The 20,375-nt window shown below is 44.7% G+C and overlaps 1 protein-coding gene across 2 annotated transcripts in view; it reads right to left on the bottom strand.

Moving 5' to 3' along the window:
• Positions 1-7,773: 7,773 nt before the first annotated feature.
• The window catches only part of LOC132828469 (leukocyte surface antigen CD53-like), a 61,716-nt gene continuing 49,114 nt past the window's right edge, over positions 7,774-20,375 (bottom strand). For both annotated transcript variants that reach the window (XM_060845627.1, XM_060845629.1), the window contains exons 5-8: positions 19,970-20,062; positions 16,503-16,610; positions 14,035-14,118; positions 7,774-10,962 (exon numbers count right to left, since the gene is read on the bottom strand). In XM_060845627.1, coding sequence (XP_060701610.1) covers positions 10,891-10,962; positions 14,035-14,118; positions 16,503-16,610; positions 19,970-20,062 — 357 coding nt within the window. In that variant the 3' untranslated portion in view covers positions 7,774-10,890. The remainder of the gene's footprint in view (positions 10,963-14,034; positions 14,119-16,502; positions 16,611-19,969; positions 20,063-20,375) is intronic.

Here is a 20,375-nt window from a genome sequence, read left to right as displayed (position 1 = left end):
AGCCTCCCGAATGATCCGTAGTTCATCCAGCTCCAGCTCCAATTCCCTAACACAGTTTTCAAGGAGCTGGAGTTGGGTGCACTTCCCGCAGATGTAGCCAGTGGAGACGTGTGCCATGTCTCCCACCTGCCACATTCTGCAGGAAGAGCAAGCAACTGTCCTAGCATCCATTCCCGACATACCTGAACACCCACTCAGAACTAAAGTAGAAAGCTTAGTTCAAGTTGCTATACAATCAATAACAAACTTATATTCAATAGAGGAATTTTAGAATGAACCTTAGCTTATTAACTAGGTTAGAGGAGGAGTGCGGGTGGGAGACACTACAGTTGTAGAGTCTCAGGTTTAGCCGCCTTGCTGATATATATGGTCACTGCTTTCCTTCCCGGCTGCCCCTCTCGTGTTCATCACTTCCCCCGCTGTTCCCGCTCTTTCTGTGGAATGGAAAACGCCGCTGTCCGCTACCGGTAAGTACTTTTAAAACAAACTGCCTTACCTTAGCTGCAGTCTTCCGGGTTCGTCTTACCTCCGCTGCTGCTCACACTCAAAACATGAGGTAAACTAGTGATGGACACACGAGAGATGCTTTCACACCTACTTCCCAGGACGAACTGAACAAACAATGTGCGACCTGAATGGTATGTGGTGTTTGGATTCTGAAAATGTGTTCGGATTTTGGGGAAAAATTTTCTGGAAATAATTGGTCAGATTCCAATTTATTCCAACAATAGGGCATTTGGATTCCGGGGTCAGCACTGTAAGTAAAGTGAGATGGAGAAGTTTTGGAGATATTAGCCCAATAAAGCAGACCACACAAACCAGATCGGGTGAATTTGACAAGCTGTTTATTACCCACGATATGGCTGGAAGAGAAATTGACGAGACTGTAACAGAACTGACAGTCTGTACAGGTAGACCATGGGTTCTCTTCTTCGAGCTGAGGATGAAGCCAGGTTTTATAGGAATCTTGTACAACGAGGTTAATTAAAATGGAGAAAGATACAACATGTTTGGAAATGGAGTAATCCAGTTACAATGATGATAATTGAAAACCAGTTATCGGAAGAATGTCCTGATTCTCGGGACAATGCAACATCCTGACAGGATCAATGAGTTTTAATGGGATCAGGAGATTCCAGTTCTCTTTGCAGGTAGATGAGAATGCCTCTGTTGTAACAGTAAGGTGTTTCCATTGTTTCTGTCCTGGGAGCAAGGTCCTTGGTGGTGCCCCTCCATCTGACCTGTTCTTTGTGTGCCTTTGGTATTGCTGTGTTATGAGACTGCCCCTGGGGCTTTGGGACAGTTATGTTGACTGGGTATTGTTAGTGTGTTTTGGGAAATGTATTCCCTTGTCTGCGGGTGCTGTCTGGTTTCACTTGTTCAGCCTGTTTGGTCACTGCTGAGGCATTCTGGGTGTTTCTGGTGTAGTTTGGCCAAGTTTGCTTTCCTATGTTCTGTGTGGGCCTGCTATGGGTACGCAGGGTAGCAGATCTTTACCCACAAGAAGAAATTTCTTTTGTCAACATTTCCAATGGCCTAAAAAAATTAAATCTGTGTCTCTTCTCAGAGATGCTGCGCCCTGCTGAACATTTCCAGCATTTTCTATTTGTATTTCAGCTTTTTCAGCTTCTCCAGTGTTTTGCTCTGGTTTGCAGCAAACAATTACTCTCTGTATTAGCGCTCTATGATCCAGCACCATCACAATAATTCGACAGGCCTGCCTTTATTTTATTGAGTCGCGGAGTTTTGTGAAAAATATGAGAAAAGATCCTTTGGCCCTACTGTGTCATGCTGATCATCAAGCATCTGTCATTTACTCTAATCCCACTTTCCATCAGACTTCCCGTGGCCTTCAATGCTATGGCTTTTCCAGAGTCCATCTAAGTACTTCTTCAATGTTGTGGGGCTTTTTGCGTCCATCACCTTCTCAGACAGTACATGCCAGATACCAACACTCTCTTGGTTGACAAAATCTCCTTGAATTCATTCTAAAGCCCTTACTTGAAATGCATACCCCTGGTTATTGATCCCTCTATCAATGACGCTCCAACATTTTGTACACCTCAATCAGATCCCCCTCAGGCTTCTGCACTCGAAGGAAAACATTCCCAGCCTATCTCATCTTTCTTCATAGCTGGATCACACTGGCCAAGGGTACATTCTGGTGAATCTCGTCTTCAACCTCTCCAGTACAATCACGTCCTTCCTATAGTGGGACACCCAGAACTGCACAACTACTTTAATGTTATACACAGCTCCATGTACCCTCTGCGCTCTTGTATTCATTGCCTTGACAAATATCCCCTATGCCTTCATAACCATCCTATCTGCTTGACCTGCTGACTTCAAGGCCTATCGACGTGCACACTAAGGTCCGTCTGAAACGCTGTGCGTCCTAGGGTCCCACCAGTAAACCTGTACTCCCTTTCCTGTTAGTCCTCCCAAAATGCATCACCTCGCATTCATAATCCTACCTGCAAGAACACACAAGTCCCTCTGAAGAGAAACATTTCCCAGCCTTGCAACATGCCCCATGGGCTGTAACCTCAGAGAAGGCAGCCCACCATCGCCTCCTCAAGGCCAATTAGGCAAAGGAAGTAAGTTCCAGACCAGTCAGCAACATCCACATCCAGAGAATGAGACAATATTCTCCTTAATTTTTTCCACTGAAATGGTCACCACCATATTGTAATCTATCCAGCTGGTTCTTGCCTCCTCACCTAACCTCACAGAACCATAAAGCTGTACAGCCTGTTTGTATGCTCCCCATCTATTTTCCCACCCGACTCTCCATCCCCTAGAAACATGGTTCAATTTCATTAAGCTTCATCATAACATCAATTGTAAATAGCTGAGACTTAAGTTCCCATTTTTGTGGCATCCCTATAGTAACTTGAAAATGAGCTGTTTGTTCTTTTTCTTTATTTTCTGTCCATTAACCAATCCTCAATCAATGTAACCAAATTTCCTGTAATCCCATCTGCCCCAATAGCATTTGCCCAGAAAAGATAATACAATTTTTCCACATAACCTCTTGTGTGGCACCTTCTCAAATATCTTTTTGAAAATCCACAGGATCCCTCTTGTCCATCCTATTAGTTACATCCTCAAAAAAACTGTAACAAATGAATCAAACATTATTTCTAATTTGCAAATTTATATTGACTCCATTTCAATTTTGTAGTGATTGTAACAGACTTTATAAATTATGAGTTCCCTGATTGGGGCTGATAGTCTGGTCCAATCAGGAAGCCCTGGCTGACAGATATAAACAGGAATGTCAGACATCCCCTCCACTCTGAGAGGTGGCTCTGAGGGAGCTGAATCGGCGTCGAAGACTCTCCCTGTGTAAATAAAGGGTGACATGGTGACGGGATACTGGCCTCTGGAGTTATCTCAGTGGCAGTAAGCAAAACCAGTACGCTCCTGAAGAAATTCACTCACAACAGTCATCTTTGAGTTGAAGTAAACATTTCTGTCATCATGCCGTTATTTGGGAAACTTGACTCAATCAATCCTGCCATCAAAGACTGGGTCCAGCAAGTGGGAAGAATGTTTTTTTTTCTGGGCAAAGGACTCTGGAGCAGATGAAAAGCAATGAGTAATTCTCCTGACAGCTTGTGGATCTGTAGCTTGTTTGGTTATTAGAAGCCTAACTTTCCCTGAGACACTAGACACCAAAACCTTTGAACAATTGATGGATTTAGGTCAGGAATATTAAGGCCCCAAGCCTCCTCTAATTCTGAGATACTGTTGGTTTTCTTCAGTGATTCGAGAACCAGGGGATTCCATCTCAGGATTTTTGACTCGGTGAAGATGACTGTCTGTGGGATGTCACTTTGGTTTTTCCCTGAGTGAGATTCTGAGAGACTGTTTGGCATGTGGGTTTAATGATGTCAGCATGCCTATTAGCTGAAGCCCAACTAGGCACTACAGCTGGCTTTATCATTAGAAAATGCAGCAAGTGGAACATATGAATTGCGGGATATTCTGACAGAAGTGGACACTCTCGCCAGGCTGACTGAGCCGGGGGGATACCACTTGGGTAAAGGCCTCACTCAGGACATATCCCGAACTGAGGGACTCTAGGTCAGCCCACAACAAATCCCCAAAACAAAGCTAAGCCTTGGCCAAACGGTTAAATTTTTCTTCAGGATCCGGGCTGCCATTGTTTTGCTGTGAGCTGACCTAGAGTCCCTCGGTTCAGGAGATGTCCTGAGTGAGGCGATGGAATTACCGTCACTCAAGTGCTCTTCCCCCGGCTCAGTCAGCCTGGCGAGGGTGTCCACTTCTGTCAGAATATCCCGCAACTCACCACTTGCTGTACTTTTAAATGATCAAGCCAGCTGCAATGCCTGTTTGAAGCCTCGTTGGGCTTCAGCTAATAGGCATGTTTACATCATTAATCCCACATACCAAACAGTCTCTCAGAATCTCATCAAAGGTTCAACCAAACTCACATGCCACTGGCAGTCTGTTGCTGAGGACTCGAGAGCAAATGAGTCCCATTAGACCTAAATGGAATAAGAGAAAGCCTAGGCCAGTATCCAGGAGAGTGCACACCCTCTAAAGACCACTGTTATCTGGTTCGGGACAGCTAAGTTGCTTAGCAATATCCAGATCAGAAGCAATCAAGATAATTATCTGGTTAAATGATCACCCGGTTCTAATTAGGGTCATACTAGTTCGGCCGTTTCAGTGATCACAGAACTAGTTTTTACCAAAATTTGTTCTGGGCTACAAGCCTTGAGATCACACAAGACCCTGGCTGCAATGAGAACCTACGCCAGGGAACCTTTACAGATTAAGGATATGACTTCAGTTCTGGTATCATATGAGAAGCAGTTGGTTCAGTTACCACTGACTGGAGTAAAAGACACAGGTCCAAGCTGGATGGGGTGGAATCGGTTGAGAAAAATTCACCAAGGCTAGCTCAATAGTTTTTGATTCGAAAATGGCTGCCTTAGTAAAGTCCTAATTCAATACCTGGAGGCTTTTCATGAAGGTCTAGGGATTATCGTAGGAGGCACGGCGACTTTCAATGTTGACCAGGAAGCAATTCCGTGATTCTGAAAGGGCCACCCAATACCACTTGCCTTCTGGGCAAAAAAAGAGGCAGAAATCAGGAATTTAAATATCCTTTATTGTCACTTTCATTCATTACAGCGGAAAGGGTGTACCGTCACATACACATAAGAGCCATACATAAAATAAAAAATGATAACTTAAAGAGAGTCCAACCTTTCCTTCACAACTGCTGAGCCACACTGTCACCAGCGTCTCACTCTGCAGTCCAGCCCATGCCATGCTGCTATCAGAGACACCTTCCAGGCTTTCCAGCCCAAGTTATGCCACCACAGAGAGTGTCCTGCTCTGTGCTCTACAGCCCAGGCCTTGCCACCAAGAGACTGACCACTTCAGGCTACACCAGCCCACACCGTCCCCCAGAGAGAGTGTCCCACTTCAGGCTACACAAGCTCACACCATCCCCCAGAGAGAGTATCCCACTTCAGGCTACACCAGCCCACATCATCCCCCAGAGAGAGTGTCCCACTCTGGGCTACACCATCCCCCAGAGAGAGTGTCCCACTCTGGGCTATACCAGCTCACACCGCCCCCCAGAGAGAGTGTCCCACTCCGGGCTACACCAGCTCACACCGCCCCCCAGAGAGAGTGTCCCACTCCGGGCTACACCAGTCCACACCGTCCCCCAGAGAGAGTATCCCACTCTGGGCTACACCAGCCCACACCATCCCCCAGAGAGAGTGTCCCATTCTGGGCTACACCAGCCCACACTGTCCCCCAGAGAGAGTGTCCCACTCTGGGCTACACCAGCCCACACCATCCCCCAGAGAGAGTGTCCCACTCTGGGCTACATCAGCCCACACCGTCCCCCAGAGAGAGTGTCCCACTCTGGGCTACACCAGCCCACACCATCCCCCAGAGAGAGTGTCCCACTCTGGGCTACACCAGTCCACACCGTCCCCCAAGAGAGAGTGTCCCACTCTGGGCTACACCAGCCCACACTGTCCCCCAGAGAGAGTGTTCCACTCTGGGCTACACCAGCCCACACCGTCCCCCAGAGAGAGTGTCCCACTCTGGGCTACACCAGCCCACACCGTCCCCCAGAGAGAGTGTCCCACTCTGGGCTACACCAGCCCACACCGTCCCCCAGAGAGAGTGTCCCACTCTGGGCTACACCAGCCCACACCGTCCCCCAGAGAGAGTGTCCCACTCTGGGCTACACCAGCCCACACCGTCCCCCAGAGAGAGTGTCCCACTCTGGGCTACACCAGCCCACACCATCCCCCAGAGAGAGTGTCCCATTCTGGGCTACACCAGCCCTGCAGTCACACTGGGTCTGCGAACCCTGCTGCTGCTGCCCTGGGACCCATCAAAGCCGTCTCCTGCTGAAGAGCTCTCTCTTTCAGGTATGTTTTAGAGAAAAGAATCAAGGGGTCGATGGAGAAATAAAACATGGAAAATGCAGACGAGGAGGGTTAAAGTCAACGAGTTAAAAACAAGATGCTGCCTGACCTGCTGTGCTTTTTCCTAGATTCTGGTTTCCAGCATCTGCAGTCCTTGTTTTTACCTATTTGATTTTAACCCTACTGCAAATTCTCTTGCAAGGATGTCTGCCTTGAAGTTTACCTCCTCTCTCTACAAGAATCTCAGTGGGTCTCTCTCTCACGGCAATCCCCAGGTCATCATCTCTGCCCTGAAGCTCTTCAACCTTGTCCTGTCCTACCTGCATATCTTCCTTTCCACCTATCCACTCCACCCTCCTCTCTGACCTATCACCTCCATCCCCACCCCCACTCACCTATTGTACTCTATGCTATTTTCTCCCCACCCCCTCTCATTTATCTCTCCACCCTGCAGGCACACTGCCTCTATTCCTGATGAAGGGCTTTTGCCCGAAACGTCGATTTTTCTGCTCCTCGGATGCTCATAGAATATGGGCCGGGGGCTGGCAAGTGGGACTAGATTGGGTGGGGATATCTGGTTGGCATGGACAAGTGGTGCTGTACATCTCTATGACTCCATTATGAGTTCCCTGATTGGGCCTGTTAATCTGGTTCAATCAGGGAGCCTTGGCTGACAGATATAACCAGGAGTGTCAGGGGTTCTGCTCACTCTGTGAGGTGGCTCTGAGGGAGCTGGATCAGTCTCAAGGCTTCTTGCTGGGTAAATAGAGGGTGACTTGGTGACAGGATACCAGCCTCTGTGGTGTTATTTCAATTATGTTATTACTTTCCAAAGTGCTCCATTGTCATGTCCCAAGTGTAGATTCTAGTATTTTGCTGGACACAAATCTCAAGCTAATTGCTTTTATTCCTTCCTCTCTTCCTCTTTTCTAAAATCATGGTATATATCTATGCAATTGTTCTAGAGTCTCAGGAATTCTTGAACTGAAAACCAATGTATCCACTATTTCTGCAACTTTCTCTTTTCAAATCCTCAATTGTCAGATCTCCAGAGATTTTGTTGCCACTTAGTGCTGGAGAAATTAATAGGATTTAATCCTTCACTGGGAATAATTTTCTAAAATTTCTCATTTTTGTTTGACTGTTCATTCCCCATTATTTATGCCAATAGCTACAATAATCCCCACAATTTCTGCTTGCCCTGATTTGTGCCTGATCCATTTCCCATGATTTTCTCCATGTATCTATTGCCACTACTGCATCCAACAGTGAGTCGGAGGTAGGTTTGGATGTATAACAGGACTCACATAAAACAGACAATTTTTATGGCAAAAAAAAAGTTTATTTACTTGGCATTAAGGGCCTATTGTTTAAGGAGTATATCACAACAAACAGTCTACACAGTTTATTTGAAAATAATCTCCAGTGCAGAAACCTGTGACTGGCAATGCAGGAAATACTCTTTCTAAAAGCATAGTGATACCTGCAATGAATTACAATGGATAACGAATAGTTACAAAATATCAATTACAAGCATAAAAGTTTACAGCACTGATTGATGAGCAAATGATCAAATCATTTCCATTCTGGTCAGGAATAGTGGCGTATCCATTGGCAGCATCAAAGACGTCTGTACAGAACAATATATCGGATAGAGAAACAAAGACCAAAGAAAAAGATGTTTCAGGACTGGATTGATCATGATCTCCAAGCGTTTGAGCTCCTATCTGTAACACTTTCTACCTTACTTGTATCAATAATTGAAGACAGTTATTTAAATTTGTGATTATCATTGTATTGTCTTCTCAAATTGATCAAACATGTCAATGAGGTGGCTCAAACTTATTCTGAAACCATATTTCAATACTAAAGCCCTATTGGGACAGTTAAAATGTGCACACAGTCTTTGGAAGTATAGCATTAACATTTTTAATATTAATGGGATATAACCGGCTCTGTGGTCACATTCTGTCAGCAATCAATTACACACTCCCAAGGCAATTTGGAATCACGGCTCAACTCTTCCTAATAACCTGCAGTATTATAGTTATGTTAGATCTTAAAGCCTCGATTTACTTGGCATAATTTACAAAGCAAGAACAGGCAAAGATGAGAAAAGGTCATTCAGCCCCTTAAAATAAATCCTTCTAGTGCTAAGCAGCAGTTACATTTTGACACTAGAAATATGTAATTGACTGGGAAGTAACATTCTGGCCCTTCCCATTCTATTGACTCTCACTGCTACAGTACATACCATAGTTGGAGCTGTATGCTTCAGCACCTCCTCGTGGTGACTAAATATGTCACTTCCTCTCTTCTTATATTGCACTGTGAGATATTTTGTTGGAGTTTCCAATATTCAGCCAATGAGAATGAGTTTCAACATGTCACTATTAATGACTGAGTTGAATTGAGTCTGAAGAATCAGCAAATGTGAACCCAATATTTGTATAAGGAAGTGCAAAGCAGACCAGAGGGAAGGGGCAGATTCTTACACTTCCAAGGTGTCTAGAAGAGAGTTGTCATCTATGGTGAGCTGTATTTCTGACCCTCCACTGGTTCCAAATTCCTAGAATTCCCTAAGGACATTGTGGGTCTACCTACAGCACACGGACTGCAGCGGTTCAAGAAGGCAGCTCAGCCCCACCTTCTAGGGACGGTCAATAAATGCTGGCTCACCCATGTCCATTCACGTCCCCTGAATGAATAAAAGAAATTCCAATTGCACATCTTATCAACCAGCCCTTTCTCCATCTCCAAGATTTTAGTAACTCTTTATGTGAAACATTCAGAGACATTACATGGTTGTGCGATTTGTCTCCTGGGATTCAAGGAGATGAATCTTTCAGTCCAGGAATGCGAGGAGAGTCCTTCATGTTTTTTCATGCAGTCTACAGCTGGTCCAGTTTTGGACCAGTGTCCTGCACAGGCTGTGAACAAGACACTGCCAGGGCATGTGTGCACAAGTGGATATGTACAAAGAGCTTGCACACATGCCAAATACAATGCCATTGGTACGAAAACAATCAGTGATAACTGACCTCCAGATTGAAGGACAGCAGAAATTCATCTCATGATTCCCACCTCCACAGCTACCCCCAGAGCACCCACAGCCAATGAGCTCCTTCAGAAGGTGATGTAACCATTGGCAAACGTAGTAGCCAGTTGGTGATACCATTCATTCCCTTCGTTCATTGTCACAGTTCATTGTCTGTTTTGCCCAAAATAATAATTTTCATTTTCAAGACGGTCATGAGGCGAATTCATGTGTGGTCCAGAGCCAAGTGTAGGCCCAGGAAAGTCCAAATGATAATGAGTACATCACTCCAATATCAGGTAGGGCTAGCAAATTTCAATTCAGCATCAAGGAGCAAGAGATCATCCATTGTGGTAAGAACCTTATGATCTAAGGATAATAAACATTTAAATAAGGGAGGGACTACAAAAATCATTAAAAGTAGTGAGACGAGTTAATAAATAAACACTGAGGTCCAGCACTGGCAGATTGGAAAACAAAGTTACATTAAGCGTGTATAAAACTGTAGTTAGATCACATTCCGTGGGATGAGAACAGTCCAGGTCTCCACATGATCCAAAGGATGAAATTACTTGGAGAAGTTGGAATAGAAGGCTGCATCGATGATATCAGAACTGAGAGGCTGTGATCAGGAAGTATTGATCAGGCTGGGGTTCTATTCTTTAGAAAAGAAAGATTGAGGGGTGGCCAACCATAGTGTTTAAGGTGATGGAAGGATTTGGGAGGACAGGCATAGAGAAAGTGTTTCCACTTCTGGGTAAGACTGGACTAGGAGTTATAGTCACCTATAAATTCAAAACAGAATTTGGGCAAAACACCTTCACTGGTATGAATGCTTAGAAATTGGAACTTGCTCCCTCAAGTCATGGGTGGAGGGCTTGAATGGATTATAAGAAAAATCTATGTCATGACACAAGTGCGAAAGGAATAGCGTTAGATTTAGGGGCGAGGGAGGAGGCTTACATGGGACATAAATACTGACCTGCTGGTCTGCTCAGTTGTAATGGCTTGTTACCATGACGAATATCCTGTGTAATTCTGCATACTGTTATGTGTTTGGAATGATAGACATAAGAGCCAAGACAGAGAGACTCTGCCCATTACTCTGAGAGAGAGTGAGATGCAAGATGATTCAACCCCAAAGTTTCCCAATAAACAGAATGATAAGGCAAAGGCTGACACTTTGCTGAGGTGCCACTGAAGTCCAAAAGGGAGAGCCATGAGAGGAACTGTAGATGTACCAGAGGTGAGGCGTCGGCAACTTAGATAGATCCATTTATACAGTTAAAACTCACACCATCTAGTAATAGACAGCAATAAGAAATGAGCAAAGTCCCAGTCTTCAGAAGAACAGAACCTACGATTGCAGATACATTTACAATTCCACAGGATGGGGTTTTCCTCTTCCGGATCTATGGAATCAGGTCAATTTTCATAGGACTTGTAGTTGTTACAGATCTGGCAATATATGGTCATGGCAAATGACATTCCGAGTACCTGAAGGCAATAAAAGCTAAATGTCAGTATTTTCCATTCCCCGGTCACAGAAAGCACACCTCAGACACTAACCTTCATCAGAGGTCACCACCCTTTCAATTGCCAGATTTTGTCCTGTTCACTTTCAATTTCCGTCCCACACCACCACCGCCCCCTATCTTAAAGGTATAGTCCTCATTGGGAATCAGTCCTTAAGATTGTCCTACTATGCAGTTAGTTCACAACCGATCATGCAACAATTGTAGCTATCTGCCATTCTCTAGGTACTTACTGAACCTAATAGCTGATAGATTGTGATTCAAGTACAGAGACACCCACCTGTGTCTGTCTGTCTGCATTCTGCAGTCTCTCTCTCTCTCTCTCTCTCTCTTTCTATTTGAATAATATTTTGATATTCTCTGCTTCCTGCTAAAATGGAGAAAATCACATTTTCCCACAATGTACTCCATCTGCCAAATTTTGGCCTAACTTATTGATATATTTCTTTGCACCATCCAAGTAACTTATTTTCTCACCTATCTTTGTATCATCAGAAAATTTGGCTACAATACTGTAATTCCAGGTCATTAACATAGATGATAAACTGATGAGGTGCCAGCATTGATCCCTATGACATACCATTATTGACAGTTTGCCAAGTTTAAACTGACACATTTGGCCTAACTCTATGCTTTCTGTTTGCCAGCTAGACCTCTATCCACAGCAATGTACCTCCCGAAAAACATATGTCCTTATCTTAAATATTTTGTTTTAATGTGGCACCTTTTTGACATGCTTTTGGAGATCAAGATGCGCCACATCTATTGGTTCCACTTTGTCTACCCTGCTAGATATAATCTCAAAAGAATTATAATTATTTTGTCAAACATCATTTCCCTTTCACAAAACCGTGCTGATTGTCCAATGATGTTTGAAAATTGAAATTTCCCAATGACAGACAGGAGGATGAGCAGCACAGTGGCTTGGTGAGCTAGCACTGCTGCCTCACTGCGTCAGGGACCCAGGTTCGATTCCAGCCTCAGGCAACTGTCTGTGTGGAGTTTGCACATTCTCCCCGTGTCTGCGTGGGTTTCCTCCGGGTGCTCCAGTTTCCTCCCACAATCCAAAGATTTGCAGGTTAGGTGAATTGGCCATGCTAAAATGCTATAGTGTGTAGGTTAGTTGCATTGGTCAGAGTAAATGTAGGGGAATAGGTTTGGGTGGGATGCTCTTCGGAGGGTTGGGATGGACTTGTTGGGCTGAAGGGCCTGTTTCCATGATGTAGGGATTCTAGGATAACCAACTGTTAGTGTCCTGCTTTCAGTCTTCCTCCTTTCTTGAATAATTTCACATTTTTCCAATTCACTGGGACTTTTCATAAATATAGGGCATTTGGAAGCCACTGTTTCTGTAGCTAATCCCTTTAAGACTTTAGGATTAAGACCATCAAGTCCAGGGGCCTTTTCACTGTTTAGTCCCATGAGCTGGCCAAGTACTTCTCCCGTGACGGAGACTTTTCAGTTTCCTTTCTCCCTTTTGCCACCTCTCTTGAGATGTTTTCTGTGTCTCCCAGGGTGAGATAAGTCACAGAATATTTGTCCTGGCTTTTAACCTGTTCACCCAGTCCACTTTAGCCAACTTGCTTCATACCCCTGTGATTGCGTTTGGGCATAAGGCACTCGTTATGGACCCACATCTCTCATTGTGAAGCTGAGTGTCTGATCACCCTTTAATGTGAAGTCTTATTAATTAATTCTGTCTCATTATGCATTACAGGACTTAAAATAACCTGCTTCTTGGTGCATCAAAGGATCTATTAGTCGAATAAACTGTCCCAAATAGCCACAAAATCATCCTTCAAGCAAATTTGACTTGTTTAAACTATGTAAAGGTTAAGTCACTCTGCAATGTTTCAGCAAGCCGCCGATATCTCTCAATGTACAGCTTGTCCCACTGGGTACCACCTATAATCCATTTCCACCAATGACTTCTTTCCTCTGCTGTTTCTCATCTCTACCCAAGTGGATTCCACAACCAAATCTGCAAAATCAAGATCACCATTGCACTGATCAAAACCACCGGAAATCCTGCCTTCTTTTTCTTTCCTTCCGAAATATCAAATCCCCTTGAACTTTCAGGTCCCACCCCTGGTCACCTTGCAGCCCTGACTCTGTATTTACTTTCATACTATACTCACATGTTAAGATCACTGCTATCAATTCATTTATCTTGTAGATATCATAGAACCTGTACAGTGTGGAAACAGGCCATTTGGCCCAACAAGTCCACACTGACCCTCTGATGTATATCTTACCCAGACCCATTCCCCTACCCTATTACTCTACATTTCACCTGACTAACGCACCTAGCCTACATCTCCCTGAACACTATGGGCAATTATCTTGGTCAATTCACCTAGCCTGCAAATCTTTGGACTGTGGGAGGAAACCAGAGCAGCCGGGGGAAACTTATGCAGAATCCACACAGTCACTCGAGATTGGAATGGAACGCGATTCTTGGTGCTGGGAGGCAGCAGTGCTAACCACTGAGTCACCATGCTGCCCTAAATGAAGGCACCCAACGTGAGGCAACATTTTGTCATGCATGGAGAGAGCATTTGGATAAAAAGCCTTTAATTCTGTCTTTTTTTTAACCCATTTCCCTATCTGATCTAGTTTACTGGTGCGCTGCTCATTGTGTCCCTTCCTATCATGTTCTAGCTACCAGTGCCCGTATCACTATCCTGCCCTATTACCTTGTACATTCTCCTTAACGTAACACATCGCCCCTCACATGAACCTTCTCTCCACCCCACACAATTTTGTTTAAAGCCGTCACTCTAGCAATAGTTACATTACTGAAGGATAGGAAGGGTTCGGAGAAATTATTTTTAACACAGAGATGCGTTCAGAACTCAAATGTTCAACTTAGAATCAAATGTTCAACTTAGAATCTTTGAGAGTATTCTTTAAAAAGGAAAGTAGCATATGAAAGTTATCTGTGGCATTCCTTCAGAATGGTCTCAGAGTGATGCTTTCACTGTTGGAATGTTAGAATGCAACAATGTCTGATGAATTTATGCGAAGTACTGACCTGTATAATTGAAACACAGATGGTGGCAATTCCAATAAATAAAAAGTTATTATCAAACCATTTTCGGATCAAGCTGTAGCAACCCTGGAAAACATACACACACAAATTTCAGAAGCTGTTTCTCAGTAAAGCAAGTGAAAATCCTGCAGAATGCATGGGATTCTTCAATAAGTACATAAAGGCACAAATACCAACAGACAGACACCAACAGACAGACACTAACAGACAGACATCAACAGACAGACATCAACAGACAGACATCAACAGACAGACACCAACAGACAGACACCAACAGACAGACACCAACAGACAGACACCAACAGACACCAACAGACAGACATCAACAGACAGACACCAACAGACAGACACTAACAGACAGACATCAACAGACAGACACCAACAGACAGACACCAACAGGCAGACACCAACAGACAGACATCAACACAAGAACAGACATACAAGCACATCAACACATAGACAGACATTCACATGCACAACAAACAGACACACCAACAGACAGACAGAACACAAATACACTGACCGACAGGCCTACAAATACACCAACAGACAGACACAGACACAGAAATACATCAAGACAAACACACAAATAGACACACACAAACACACCAACATGCGGACAGTGATTGCTGGGCCTCTTGCTGAGATATTTGTATCATCGATAGTCGCAGGTGAGGTGCTGGAAGACTGGAGGTTGGCTAACGTGGTGCCACTGTTTAAGGAGGGTGGTAAGGACAAGCCAGGGAACTATAGACCAGTGAGCCTGATGTCAGTGGTGGGCAAGTTGTTGGAGGGAATCCTGAGGGACAGGATGTACATGTATTTGGAAAGGCAAGGACTCATTAGGAATAGTCAACATGGCTTTGTGCATGGGAATTCATGTCTCACAAAATTGATTGAGTTTTTTGAAGAAGTAACAAAGAAGATTGATGAGGGCAGAGTGGTAGATGTGATCTATATGGACTTCAGTAAGGCATTTGACAAGGTTCCCCATGGGAGACTGATTAGCAAGGTTAAATCTCATGGAATACAGGGAGAACTAGCCATTTGGATACAGAACTGGATCAAAGGTGGAAGACAGAGGGTGGTGGTGGAGGGTTGTTTTTCAGACTGGAGGCCTGTGACCAGTGGAGTGCCACAAGGATCAGTGCTGGGTCCTCTATTTTTTGTCATTTACATAAATGATTTGGATGCGAGCATAAGAGGTGCAGTTAGTAAGTTTGCAGATGACACCAAAATCGGAGGTGTAGTGGACAGCGAAGAAGGTTACTTCAGATTACAACAGGATCTGGACCAGACGGGCCAATGGGCTGAGGAATAGCAGGTGGAGTTTAATTCAGATAAATGTGAGGTGCTGCATTTTGGGAAAGCAAATCTTAGCAGGACTAATACACTTAATGGTAAGGTCCTAGGGAGTGTTGCTGAACAAAGAGACTTTGGAGTGCAGGTTCATAGCTCCTTGAAAGTGGAGTCGCAGGTAGATAGGATAGCGAAGAAGGCGTTTGGTATGCTTTCCTTTATTGGTCAGAGTATTGAGTACAGGAGTTGGGAGGTCATGTTGCAGCTGTACAGGACATTGGTTAGACCACTGTTGGAATATTGCATGCAATTTCGGTCTCCTTCCTATTGGAAAGATGTTGTGAAACTTGAAAGGGTTCAGAAAAGATTTACAAGGATGGTGCCAGGGTTGGAGGATTTGAGTTATAGGGAGAGGCTGAACAGTCTGGGGCTGTTTTCCCTGGAGCGTCAGAGGCTGAGGGGTGACTTTATAGCGATTTACAAAATCATGAGGGGCATGGATCGGGTAAATAGGCAAAGTCTTTCCCCTGGGGTTGGGGAGTCCAGAACTAGAGGGCATAGGTTTAGGGTGAGAGGGGAAAGATATAAAAGAGACCTAAAGGGCAACTTTTTTAAGCAGAGGGTGGTATGTGTATGGAATGAGCTGCCAGAGGATGTGGTGGAGGCTGGTACAATTGCAACATTTAAGAGGCATTTGGATGGGTACATGAATAGGAAGGGTTTGGAGGGATATGGGCCGGGTGTTGGCAGGTGGGACTAGATTGGGTTGGGATATCTGGTCGGGTTGGACTGAGGGGTCTGTTTCCATGCTGTACATCTCTATGACTCTATACAAACACACCAACACACACACACACACACACACACACACACCAGGTAGATAGACACACACACAAACACACCAACACAAAGACACATGCACAGATACGTTTACAAACAAACACATGTCCACACAAATACAGATACATATACACAGACATATATCCACATACAGTTATGTAGACATATACATACGTATACAGTAAACACAGATATGCACACACAGATACACCTGCACACAGACACACACATACAGATGCATGTGCGCACACATGCACAGTTACACGCAGATAACCCAAATGCAGACAATGTTGTGCATTTGCTCTCCTCACCTTTAAGAAATAGTTTTGAGAGTTGCAAGGTTCTGATTTCTTCTTACAGCATGATTCAGGGACAGAGTTTCCCCAGTCGGTATAGTTAGCAACACCACAGCAAAACAACTAAGATGAAACAAAGAAAGAACAATGTTACCACATTACAATGAGCATCAAGTTTCTCAGAATAGGAGAACCACTTACCATTCCAGGTCAATAACTCTGATTTCTCTCCACAGATGCTTCCAGACATGCTGAGCTTTTCCAGTAATTTCTGTTTTTGCTTCTGATTTCCAGCATTCACTGTTCTTTTGGTTTTACAATGATTGACATAGTGACTGCCTTCCCACGGCCAATTGGAGGAACACCAGGGTTTCATTATTGATATGTGACTGTCTGCTTGAATATGCTTCTTATTTCAACTCTAGTTTTTTTTAACTAACAGACGTTTCCCAAACAAAAATGAATAAATCATACTAGGAGCTTTTAGCACTTGTAAAATTTTGTTCTGGATCACTTGTAGCAGTGAAGGAAGTGAGGACTGCAGATGCTGGAGAGCAGAGTCGGAGCAGTATCTGGTGAGATTTCACTCTAGCTTCTGAAAAGCCCTGGACCAGTCTGGAAGGTTCCCCTGAGAAGGCATTGATTTGATTTTTAAAAATATATTTGATTTATTATTGTCACGTGTACCTAGGTAGAGTGAAAAGTTTTGTTTTGCTTGCAGTACAGGCAGATCATACTTTACAAAGTGCATCAGAGAAATAGAACAGAGCAACGGATACAATATTAGGGCTGCAGAGAAGGTGCACAAACAGCGAGGACAACATTAAATTTAAAATTTGCGAAGCCCTGTCAGAAGTCTAATAACAGTGGGGAAGAAGCTGTCCTTGAATCTGTTAGTCTGTGTGTTTAAGGTTTTGTATCTTCAGCCCAGTAGAAAAGGTTGAAAGAGACTACAACCCAGTTGGGAGGGGTCTTTGATGATGCTGGCTGCCTTCCTGACGCAGCAAGAAGCGCAGATGCAGTCAATGGATGGAAGGTTGGCTTGCGTAACGGCCTGGGCTGTGTTCACAACTTTCTGTAGTCTCTTATGGTCCTGGGCATACCAAGCTGTGATGCATCCAGAGAGATTGGTTCAGTGATGACTTCAGAGAAAGTGATGGGCTGGGATTGGCCACTTCAACAATGAATGATGTTTGTGAGTGGATGTTGTGAAACATGAAAGGGTTCAGAAAAGATATACAATGGTGTTGCCAGATTTGACCAACAGGGAGAGGCTGAATAGGCTGGGGCTGTTTTCCCTGGAGTGCTGAGGGGTGACCTTATGGAGGTTTTAAAATTATGAGGGTAAATAGAAATGGTCTTTTCCCTGGGGTGGGGGAGTCCAGAACTAGAGGGCATAGGTTTAGGATGAGAGGGAAAAGTTTAAAAGGGACCCAAGGGGCAACTTCTTCACACAGAGGGTGGTACGGGTATGGAATGAGCTGCCAGATGAAGTGGTGGAGGCTGGTACAATTACAACATTTAAGAGGCATCTAGATGGGTATATGGATAGAAAGGGGTTGAGAGGGATATGGGCCAAATGCTGGCAAAACAGACTAGATTAATTCAGGATATCTGGTCTACATGGGCACATTAGATCGAAGGTTCTGTTTCTGTGCTGTACATTTCTATGACTCTTGTTACCTCAATGTACGTGAAGAGTGTCCTGGTGAGTAAGAAATGAAGGGCTTATGCCTGAAGCATCGACTCTCCTGCTCCTCGAATGCTGTCTAACCTGCTGTACTTTCCCAGCACCACACTTTACAATTCTGACTCTCCAGCACCTGCAGCCCTCACTCCTCCCTGTCAAATTACAATGCTTATTCTCTTGCTACATGAAGACTGTCCAGAACTGCTCTTGTACCAGTGATTGTAAATAAAGACTTTTTTTTAATGGAGAAGGTATATTTTTGCAATTTGAAACAAAAAAGATGTTTTCAAGGAACTGGAGTCCCAAACAGGCCTGGAAGGCAATGGCAGATTTCCTTCACTAATAGCCGAAGTCAGAGACCATCTGAAGGTTTTATGGTGACTACACAACATTCCTAACAATAGCACTGCATACTTTGAGTCACCACCTTTGCCATGTTTCCCCAAACTAGTAGAAGCAGTCACATTGACGGCAGCAAAGAACAAGGAACATCGTAGCACAAGAATAGGCCTTTTGGCCCACCTAGCCTATGGTAAACCTCAAGGATGAACATCTTCCTGGATTCCCCAAGGTTTCCTGCTCTGACTTGAGAGAAAACCCCAAATCGACTCTTCTGCTAAATAACTGCACAGTGAAAAGTACCCCATCACCAAGTCACCCTTTATTCACATGTGCACAATACATGGGCTCTGGCCAACCAGCTCAGAGTGAGGAGACTGTCTGAATCTTCTGTTTTTATCGGTCAGACAGGGCTCCCTGATTGACCCAGGTTAACAACCACAGTCAAGGATCCCACAGTCAATAAGATCCATCTGACCCTGGTTCCGATCACTCCACCTGTCCCCCTTCAGTGTGTGTTTGGAGTTGACTAGGGCAGCTATTGAGCACCCCAGTGCCTTCCTGCTCAACTGCCAACTGCTACCCTTTCGTGAGTAATTGGTGTTCAGTTCAATGGGCCTCAGCCAGATGTTGTCACACCTAGAGCTTGACAAGAAACCTGTGAGAGGGCCAGTTGCTGTCTGTGGACAGGGTCCCTCATCAGATGCCAGTGCCTGACTGAGGACCACAGCATGGGGTAAGAGGGGAACAGCTGCGAGCCACACCCACACTGTTGTGGCTGACCCCTCCCAATAGCTCTCACCGCCTCAAACCCATCCACTCTGCAGAAACACTCCTATCATGGCTGGCCAGGCTTTGGGCCTCCGGTGGCTGTCATTCCAGCAGCAGCCACTGCCCTCCCAGTTGTGCTGCTGAGTAAACAGTCCAGAGGCCTCAGTTCTCAACGAAGACTCACCCTCCTGGGGAAAAGCCCGCCATTGGCCTCCCAACTGCATGGATGGCCCTTGATTCAGTCGGCCATCCGCAAAGACCTCCAATGCTTAATCTTGTGCTGTGTGAGGCAAGGAATTGACAGCCATTTTCTTCAATTCCAAATCACTAAATCTCTACAGTGTGGAAGCAGGCCAGTCAGCCCATAGAATCCACATTGACCCTCAGAAGAGCATCCCCCTAGACTCACTCCATCTCTATAGCCTTGCATTTCCTATGGCAAATGCACACATCCCTGGACACCATGGGCAATTTAGGTTGTCAATCCACCTGGATTGTGGGAGGAACTCCACACAGACACAGGGAGAATGTGCAAACTCTGCACAGACAGTCACCTGAGGGTGGAATTGAACCCTGGTTCCTGGTGCTGTAAGGCAGCAGTTAATCACTGAGCCACTATGCCTTCACAGTCATGGGTGTTTCCAAGAATATAAAAGACAGATTCATGGCACCTAGAAGTTACCTTTTCCTGGATTTGATTCCAAGCTTCCACGATCCCAGTGCTATTTTCTTTCTTCAGGGCCTTTTTCATGTCACTTTCGATGTAAGTGTTTATCTGCAAATCAAACACAGAAACACAGTGAAGAGACTGGGGCTTTCCATCTCTCTATGATCATGTCTGGGTTAACTGGTCTGGACCGGGAATGGTTACCTGTCACCAGGCAGATCTCCTGAAAAATATATCACTAATAACTCCCCTGAGACTTGATCGTTTGGATTTTTTCACCTATTAACCAGCCCCACCTATCAATCACCTGCGATCTCCAACTGATTAATTTGCATACAAAACCCGTTAAGGTCAATACAGACCCATACATCCCCACAAATGGGGTGTGCGGGAGGAGAGAGTGAGTGAGGTGAACGTAGAA

Source organism: Hemiscyllium ocellatum, chromosome 26 (genome assembly GCF_020745735.1).
Source record: "Hemiscyllium ocellatum isolate sHemOce1 chromosome 26, sHemOce1.pat.X.cur, whole genome shotgun sequence".
NCBI lineage: Eukaryota > Metazoa > Chordata > Chondrichthyes > Orectolobiformes > Hemiscylliidae > Hemiscyllium > Hemiscyllium ocellatum.
Note: the sequence above shows the minus strand (reverse complement) of the source record. Positions and strands in the feature narration are given on the sequence as shown.